The sequence below is a fragment of the Suillus paluster genome (genome assembly GCF_016628075.1).
Source record: "Suillus paluster strain FC165 chromosome Unknown EDB91scaffold_704, whole genome shotgun sequence".
NCBI classification, from domain to species: Eukaryota; Fungi; Basidiomycota; class Agaricomycetes; order Boletales; family Suillaceae; genus Suillus; species Suillus paluster.
In genome coordinates, this window is record NW_024538264.1 from 1,697 (window position 1) to 10,775 (window position 9,079).

The following is a 9,079-nucleotide window of genomic DNA, read 5'->3' on the forward strand; positions in this document are numbered from 1 at the left end:
ACACAAATAAACAAAAAAAGCGGTCTATTATATTATATTATACATATATATACTAAACTACTACCTATATATGAACAGGGACCTATTGTAGTGTGCTGGTGAAGCTGCAGTGAGGTGGGGAGGGTGTGAGAATAATTATAATTGTGGGGTATACCAAATTGGGTGATGTTTGAGGTGTTGTGGGGTAATTCCCACACCATGTGGCTGAAAAATGCGGAGGTGTGAGGTGTGGGGATAATGTAGGGAGGCCTGACATGATGATGCATCAATGATACATCACTATGCATCATTTTGCCAACTGGGATCATCAGATGAGGTTCAGGCACCACTGCTCACTAACATGGTTGATGCATCATCAAAATCTGCTACTTAGCCTGTTTTTATGCATCATTATGACAGTATAGCCTGCTCCTTCATCCCCTTCACCCTCTCAGACCTCACCAGCACCTAGCTCGCACTCATATGGTTCGGGCTCATCCCCATCCCCACCACACCTGATGAAAGACTCGCATATGAACGAAAACGCATCCACACGCTCGAGAAACAACACTCAGAAACTGACAATCCTTTCGATTTGATCAACTTTCATTTTTTGGGACGGTATGAGATGGGGTATGCGAGGGAGATCAGGGGGGATGTTGTTAGGGCAAGGCCGGGATTGGGGGAAGTGCTTGCGATGTGGGATGATGAGCAGGATGAGAGGCGGTTTGCGATGTATGCTAAGAAGATGGAGAGTTTGTATGTTTCTGCGGGCGTTGAGAGACCGATACCGAACGATGTGGATGCGATGTAATTTGAGAGTGTTGACGTGATGTAGACTGAGCTATTGACAAACCTCCAGTTATCGACACGGTTCAAACTGCGAGCCGCCTAATACACTGTACTGTCTTAACTTTGACATGTCACTTGCTATACGTCAGGCAAGCACTCGCAGGTTGTAACAAGAACATGGCAAGTTATGTACCGCATGTACCACAGTTATCACAGATGCCAATTACTCACTGGGATTTTCGCCTGAACAACCAGGCTTACTGCCCATAACGGTCAAAGGTCACAGGGACAAGTTGGAATGTGAGTTAAACGAGCGACCTGTCGCACGTCTATGTTATTCTAAGAAACCGATAAGTACCGAACATGTCTCATAAGCAGGGCGCAGAGTTGAATATTCAGAAATCTGGTCTACCCTCGAGAGATGCCGGTACACTGATACAACTTCGAGAACGACTCTGTGACCACTTCAATGGGATGGGCACATCCCGCCTGAATCCTCCATCAACAAATGTACCCACTGTCAGCTGTCTTCGAACGGACCCCGACAGGAGTGTAGTAAGTGGGGTGTTCCCGAGCCTTGTCGGGGACCTGCAACTTGTCCGATGTGGAAATTCGGGGAAATACGTCCTGTGAAACTTTGACCTGTAACTCTGGGCGGTAGACTTGCGGGGGTCGGGCTTGTGAAGTGTGTGCGCTTCCATCGTGGTAATAACGCGCGTTCAGTAGAGCCATATAGGAGTTCACATATACTAAGGGCGTCGAATAAGCTTTCTGCGTGCAATACGGAGCTAACAAAGCGTACATTTGGACAGTAGCCACTCGATTGCAAGGTAGATGAGGTTGTTTGGCATTACTGCGCCCTGTAGGAGGCGATAAGCCACGGTATTGTAAATGCCATAGGGGGCACTCACTGTGATTATGCACGCCATCGATAACACACTGAAAGTTGGGAATCAGTGGCAGGATGGCGAAAGAAACGATACGAAACGCATACCTTGTCAAGCATCCTGTATTGATAATGTCTCTCACGAGCGTCTGAAGTGTCCTATCTGTTCTACAATACTATCTATCAGCCAGAGAAGAAAAAACACTAGGAAAAGCCATACTTAGTGAACCCCGTCTTGGCAGTAGCAAGGAGGTAACACAATGAAGTGGCGATGAGGATGTCGATCAACGTGACCGCGCCCAAACCCAGGTAGACGGTCCACCGAATACTATCCAGCTCCGAAAAAAGATGGCACTTGAATCTAGATTAATGTGTTAGGTGAGATAGCCAATCGGTGCAGCGAGGCTTTTATTTACATTGCCCTGAGCAGAACTGGTGAAGAGGAAGGGTCAGTAGCAGATCAAGAAAATGCATTCTACTTCACCGATGGCAACGCCTGTGGGATACAGATGGGTCAACGTCAGTCAAAAAAAATTACGACACTTTGTGTTTACTTGCCTAAAACCGAGACAATGGGTACCGTCTTATGGTATTCTCAGATCGACAGGAGGCCAGCTGCGATATGACCGCTTACCATGACCGCAGGCAAAATTCTAGTTCTCCCTTTGCTAACTAAGATGATCAGGTAAGCTCAGTGTCATTGTAGCCTCAGTGGATGCATACGTATCCATATCCGCTGCAGATATAGGCTATGGTACGAAAGTATATCAGCAGGAAAATCCACTGGCCGAAGTAATACTCACAGGTGCACAGTATACACAATAAGTGTCTGAGAAGTCATGAGATGAGGTACATCACGCAATAGCTCGCTCGTGATAGCTTACGTCGATGATCATCATCACCTACGCGTGATGAGATCAAAAGGGAACAGTCCAGTATAGTTGCGATCATTGCGCACCTTAAAGCTCCACACAATCTCGGGAAGTGCTAGCGGATTTGCATAGTTGACGATAAGATAATAGTATATGATGTGATTGACCAAAGCGACATGCAAAGCATCGAGAAAACTGCGAGTGCGATCGTCAAGTCAACTGTAGCACCAGCGAACAAGCGCTAGAAACCTTACCAGAGCCAGCATACCTTAACATTGTGTTAGATCAATGGGGGCTTTCCTTTCATTCTAGTACACAGGGACTTACTGCAATTTTGTAGAATGTGATTCCCTCGTCCCTGTGTGCCTGGAAGTAAAGAAACGCTTGGACATTGCTCAAACCGAAAAAACTATCAAGATCAGTCGGAAATGAGCGACCCTCATATTGAAAATTGGACTGACATTGCACCAATAGTAGCGCCGATATATAGTGCACCAAAGGAATTATTCAGATCGATGTTGAATGCCATGTTGGATGCCATGCTAGAATGCAAATCTCTCGAGCGAGAGCTATAAGGCGGTCATGAAACACTTCGTGGTTTATACCTGTTCCGAGAGTGGTGCCCGCATCAAGAAGAGATCTTTATTTTGGTTCATAGTATGCAGCCCCCTGATCAGACCTATGCACCAAAGTCCCACGGAAACAGCATATGTGCCTTGATGTAGCTGGTCTCTAATACTATGCGGAAGATGAGGCCTTGCGATGAGTAGCAAGAGGTAAGGCAACATGCATACGTTTATATGGCATCGACGGGAGCGTCAGCATCACTCATGACAGTGATCCTGAGCGACGCTTTTCAAATTGCGGAAGCCGTTATCAAGGTCAGAGGAAAGGTGGGTCAACAGTAACAGCACTTCGCCTGGGAGGAAAATGGCATATGCGTCTCGAAGAAGTCGTCAGCACAGCTCATCCGGCAGTTCATCAACGATCCGCGTGTATAAGATTCGGGAGATTTATGATATGCGCGATTATGCTAATAAATATCCTCCAGATTCCCAACAGCATTATGCGTGATGCACCGTGGTTGGGACGGGCTGTGCGTAAGAGAGTCCCTTGTTGAACTCCAGAAAGTAGACCTCGGACATTATTATATAGCCGGCTGTACTAATTAAAGGATATACATCAATAGAGCGGGCGTCACTGGATATGCTGACCTGCCTCGGAGGCCTGGATGATGATGCCAACAGACCTTAAATAGCTGATACAAGGAATTGCAGGAAGGATTTAAAAGCGCGATTCCGGTAGCTGGGGATAACCAAGGTGAAGGAGTGTATCCGTCATGCGCGAGGGTCCAGCACCATTGGTCTCGACAGTAGCGTCAGCATCACTCGCAACGATTTTCGAATTGCGAAAGCTGAAATTATCAAGGTCAGGGAAAAGGGTGGGTCAACAGTAACAGCAAGCACTTCGCCTGGGATGAAAATGTCATGGAGCCGATCAGCACAGCTCATCCGGCAGCTCGAGCGCTCATCGTTATCGATGACCCGTGTTGTGACACGCACAGCTGTCCTCTTTCCCAAGTTCGTTCTCCCACGTCTGCTATTCTCTTCGATCTATCCTCTAACCTTGCTGCATCTGATCAAAATGACTCAGTCCAGGGTCAGAAGAGGCACTTTCCCTGGCTCAAGGATTTGAGCAAAGTCATCCCGTTCGTTTGAGACGTTCCACGAAGAGCGGACGCCACGAGAGTAGGAATACAAGAAGAGCAGGAACATACAAAACAGTGAACTTGAATTAGACTCAGACAAGAGAAGGAGAAACACACCATTCAGGATATACTGTTGACTTGAACACGAGCGAGTTGGTCGTCACTACTCGACTACCCCGGTTGCCATCCACCTGAAAAACAAATAATTATATCTCACCGCATCCCTAATACCCTTCCTTCAACTCCTTGTTAAGCATCGCAGGGTTCATCCCTGCACTTCTTCCACCTTCATCCCCTCAGCCACGACTAGGCGATAAATTCATCATTTCGCTTCGTCCAGCCGCCAACAAGTACCACAATATTCCCTCAGATTCATGCTAACGGTGGTGGTGCGAGCGAAGCAGAGTAGGGTATACTGTGGTATGCTCAATTGAGGTAGTAGAAAACCGATGCCAGCGCGGATCGCAGTGAACACCCCAACTGAGAAGACATTATATAATGATTAATGTGATGCTAGAGGACAAATGGAGATCTCCAGCGGATTGGTAAGTGCTCGTTACCTTACAGCTCTTTGCATAAAGGATGGCACTGGCGTGAAATTTTCGTTCAATTAGGAAATGTTAGACTTAGTGAAATTTTGCTCGTGTACGCTCATACTACCCTTATATTATCATCTTCGCAACATGGGATTTCGCAAGATCAGTCGTGATGTGAAACTTGCGGCAATCCGACTCCATTTGGATGAGCTCATGCACCTCCTTGCGACAAACCAATTCATATCTGTCCATTTCACGACAATTTTCCGCAAGCTCGAACGTGCTGATGTGAGCTACAAGAAACTCAAGGTGGTGTAAGGATCTTTGTGGGCTGGGACTGCTCAGGCTCGTTATCTTCGCCGTCAGAGTCAGAGTCAGGTTCCTCTTCCTCCAAAACATCAGTAAACCGGTGAGACTCAGATATTAGTAGATTTTGTAGTATTTTCCAAGCCCAATGCTTCTTTCCTGTAAATTACGATACAAAGTAATATATAGCAATCTAAAGCAATGTAATCACGCCAATTCACGCTCAGTTCAGACTCAGATATTGCTCTACATCACTTTATATTGCTTTATATTGTTTTATAACGTCATGTATAGGAAAGAGCATTTCGGCGTACAAAATATGGGAATATCGGTGGCTCACCGGTTTGCTGATGAAGTTCTTTCATTCGAATATCGTCCTCATCGGACCCATTGGAATCAAGGTCACTGTCATGCTCTAGCAGGCTCTTGTGTTTTTTGGAGGCAGGAATAGTTATAAAGGGCATGATGATAATGAATTACAGGGGGTGTGAGTGTACAATGAGCAAAATTTCACGCCGGTGCCATCCTTTATGCAAAGAGCTGTAATTGCTTCTATACGCATTTTGGGAGTTTCAATTCAGATTCTCCTTCATTTCGTCAAGCTCCTCCTTCCTCCACCGTGCACCACGTTACCGCTGTCGAAGTGCCACCAGCAACACCAAGTCGCTCTCAGAAGCATGAGGAAGAAAGAGAAGCCAAACTTGATCACATCTTCCTCTATCGAACGTCTCGATCCCTCCTGAACAAACTCTCAATATGGCAGCTTATATCCCTCATGGATACATCGCGCACTGAAACGACGCACGGAGCTCTCCACAAGAATGAACGTGACCGGATACAGAAGACGTAGTTGAACCTCTGTGGGTATTGACCAACAACGAGACCAATTGTTTTAGGTTCAGATCAAAGCCCCAAGAGAAATGCACCCTCCTCCGCTCTAGGCTCTTTCCCAACTTTCCCCTTTCCGATGAACGGATCCTCTACAGACGAATCCCTCCCCGGTTCTTCTCCCCACCATTCATCGTTCGCTACCGCACCAGGAACAAAGTGAAACAACAACAAGCGAGTGCGCAACGCAGGACAAAGCACACAGTGCGCTAACCCGGCAAGTCGACGACTGGTGTTGCAGATAGACGCCAGGACAATAGCGCCTGCTGTAACCGCCAAACGTATCCGCACCGCAAGTAACCATCCTCGTCCCCGCAATGCCGTGCATAAACCACCTCCAGACAGCTCGAGTTCTATACCTATATTCAGGAGCTCAAGGTCACGCATCACCGAGAGAATCTCGAATGTATACACCGCAGGGAGTTTAAATACATATCCTACTGGGAGAACTTCAATCCCTCCCACTACCCACAGCTCAAGTCTTACGCCGTTCGGCACAGACGAGAAACGTTCTCTCGCATCTGGCCCCTTTTACTTGATTCACCTGACAGCTTGGGCAATACTTATATAACAGACAAAGACGAAGATGCGGACGAGGACGAGGAGTTATGGCTACAAATGTCTTCGCCCGATATACTGCCGCTCGGCAAGAATGGGCGGGTCGCGCGTGCCAAGGAACGCATTTCATCAACCACAGCAGACAATGAGGCTTGGAAGGTAGGGACATCAATTTGTGCTGCGAGAGTTGAGGTGCGTGACGGGTAGTGTATTGTATGCGTTTTAACACCTTTGGGGTAATTGTTCTTCGTTGGTTTAGCAGATGTCGTAGAGGCACTTAGCCTGCCGTATACTACCATGGACAAGTATGGCGTAGCCACGTCAAGCTCTTAACATCTCAAAGACGTAGTCCAGACTGGTTACACGTCTAACCCGATATAGCTTCAAAGTCGTCACGTCATGTTCTTGATGTCTGCCTCACGTCAGTGTTCAGCAGTCATTTTCTCTCTCCATTCTGCCTCGGCCAGATACAAAATAATTCTCTGCTATGTCTCCACTTCTTTCAAGCTTGGTTGCTCCCGATGTCCTCCGATTCAGAGTCCCCCCCTATAACTCACTACTAGTAACTCACGCGTCGTGCTATCAATCATACTGCACCTATGTGAAGGCAGCAACACAACTCACTGCCACACTAATTGACCTCGCATGAATAGAGGAACTACCACGCCAGTGAGTCATGTGGTTCAATACAGGACGCAAACTACTCATACTCACACACGATTTATTCTTGCAGTGTCTGCATTGGCTATCATAGTCGCAATTGGTAGGGCATCCCTGTGATTCAATGTCGGCAAGGTCACTGGCAGGTGTGGATGCTGCAGAGATTGATGCTGTCAAAGCAGCAGCAAGAAGGAGGACGAAGGTAAAACGCATTGTTCAATGTTTGTGAGGGAGGATGTGATATGGGTTCAAATCTATCTGAAGGGGACAGTAGGAAGACGGCTTGCTATTATGTGCTGAATATTGACATCCGTGGCGATGAAGGAAGAACCTATCTACCCTTTCAAACAGATGCAATGCCAGCAGACTGCCGCTTTAGATTGTACGCATCTAGTGACATTTTGGAACGTGGGCTGACTTTACGAAACATTTGCAGTGCGTCAGGGTCAAGGTTTTTCGCGCGAGTATTGGTCCAATCTCACGAATTTATCGACCATTTCCGTGCTCGAGGTGGAGATATGGCGCTATAGAGGTGGTGAAACGGTCCCACTAAACAAGGTAAGAACGACAAGACATACCAGTCGATCGTGTTCAGCGTCGAATTCTACTTTGGTCTCGTTGCGCAGGAGTTTTTGCATCACGCCCTCAGTCCGTCGCTGCCTCTCGCACTGATTCTCTTGAGTTGCTGATATCACACACCAAGATTCTTCATGGACCCTCACGCGCACGTTCATAGAAGTCCAAGAGCGTGGCCGAATGAATGTCGTCACAATTCAGTGATCCGCTTCCAAGGCCTCCGATACCAAGGGCCTACGAATTGCGGGAAGTGCATGTATGTCATCAAATTGTCATAGATTAGATTCAATTCCAGTGGGGGGGGGTTTTCAAGATAGTCGTTTCTTCTTGATTGGTTTTTCCTGATGTTGTTTTCCGTCATCTGGATTCGTCCAGAACGCTGCGTTCAATGGTTCCCGCGCGCTCAGCTTATTCAGCGCATATGTATCGGCGGCGTCGCGGACAGAATCGTCGATGTTGATCGGTTGATCATTAATGAGATCGCCCCTTTAGCAATTGCTTTAGTCCCTCAAGAGTCAAGACAGTGCATAATTTTTTCCGCACTAGAAGTGTCATTCAACAACACTTTCTCTCTTCTTCCCTCGACACTCGACAATCTCGTACTCCAGGCGCTATACTCTTCAGCATCACTCATTCATGCTGTAGAAGACTCGGAGTTCATGCAAGGTCGTTATAATTAAAATTGTGTGCTCGTATCTTCTTTTTATCTCATTATCGGGAGGTGGAAGTGGGCCATGCCGCGCCGTTCAAACAAAACAATTCACATTATCATAGCCATGTTTGTATCTATCTAGATACATCGATTTTATTCAAACTGTCCTGAACCAGTGGCTGTGTCCATTCATCCTTGTAGTTGTGTCCATTTGTCATACTTGCATGCTGGCTTAACGAAGTTAACGTTCCTCACCGTCTTGTCACATCTCACTTCAAAATGTAGCACTATGTATATACGTGTGGTGCTCGACTTAGAACATCCTACAGTTGACGAGGGTACACCATGAAAGGATTGGAAAGAATAGAATGAGGACAAGCAAAACAGCACGCCAGTAAATTAACACCTGCCGTGGGGCCCAGAGAACTTCTGACCGCTGTGATAAGAAATATACAGATCAGTGGCTGGCAAACATATGTCGTGGATAGAAGGCCTCGAATCTAAGACATGACAGTTATTTTCAGTGAGTCGTTGCAAATCAGCATTGAGATGGGTGAACTTAGTCCGACACATGTCTGGATCGCGGAACATGGTAAAACAATATCAAAGGCTTCCTCCTAGCCTTTTGCCTTCACATGCGCTTCGCTGGCTCAGATCAGCGGTACC

General features: G+C 46.8%; 3 protein-coding genes across 3 annotated transcripts; 2 read left to right on the plus strand and 1 right to left on the minus strand.

Moving 5' to 3' along the window:
- Positions 1-392: 392 nt before the first annotated feature.
- EDB91DRAFT_1259370 (uncharacterized protein) lies at positions 393-793 on the plus strand (the record flags this gene model as incomplete). The annotated part of the gene is made up of 2 exons (XM_041324376.1): positions 393-398; positions 452-793. The coding sequence occupies 2 exons, from the start codon at positions 393-395 to the stop codon at positions 791-793; spliced, it is 348 nt and encodes a 115-aa protein (XP_041168298.1).
- A 386-nt stretch (positions 794-1,179) lies between these two features.
- EDB91DRAFT_1259371 (uncharacterized protein) lies at positions 1,180-3,058 on the minus strand (the record flags this gene model as incomplete). The annotated part of the gene is made up of 15 exons (XM_041324377.1): positions 1,180-1,260; positions 1,312-1,520; positions 1,574-1,631; positions 1,683-1,710; positions 1,766-1,825; positions 1,878-2,018; positions 2,074-2,089; positions 2,142-2,153; positions 2,381-2,406; positions 2,461-2,486; positions 2,542-2,559; positions 2,616-2,724; positions 2,784-2,797; positions 2,857-2,938; positions 2,991-3,058. 15 exons carry the CDS (start codon positions 3,056-3,058, stop codon positions 1,180-1,182), a joined length of 948 nt encoding a protein of 315 aa, XP_041168299.1.
- A 4,476-nt stretch (positions 3,059-7,534) lies between these two features.
- On the plus strand, positions 7,535-8,066 carry EDB91DRAFT_1189407 (uncharacterized protein; the record flags this gene model as incomplete). The annotated part of the gene is made up of 4 exons (XM_041320514.1): positions 7,535-7,567; positions 7,622-7,743; positions 7,812-7,832; positions 7,887-8,066. Coding segments are annotated over 4 exons (329 nt in total), but the record flags the coding sequence as incomplete, so codon positions are not given.
- Between the last annotated feature and the right edge of the window lie 1,013 nt (positions 8,067-9,079).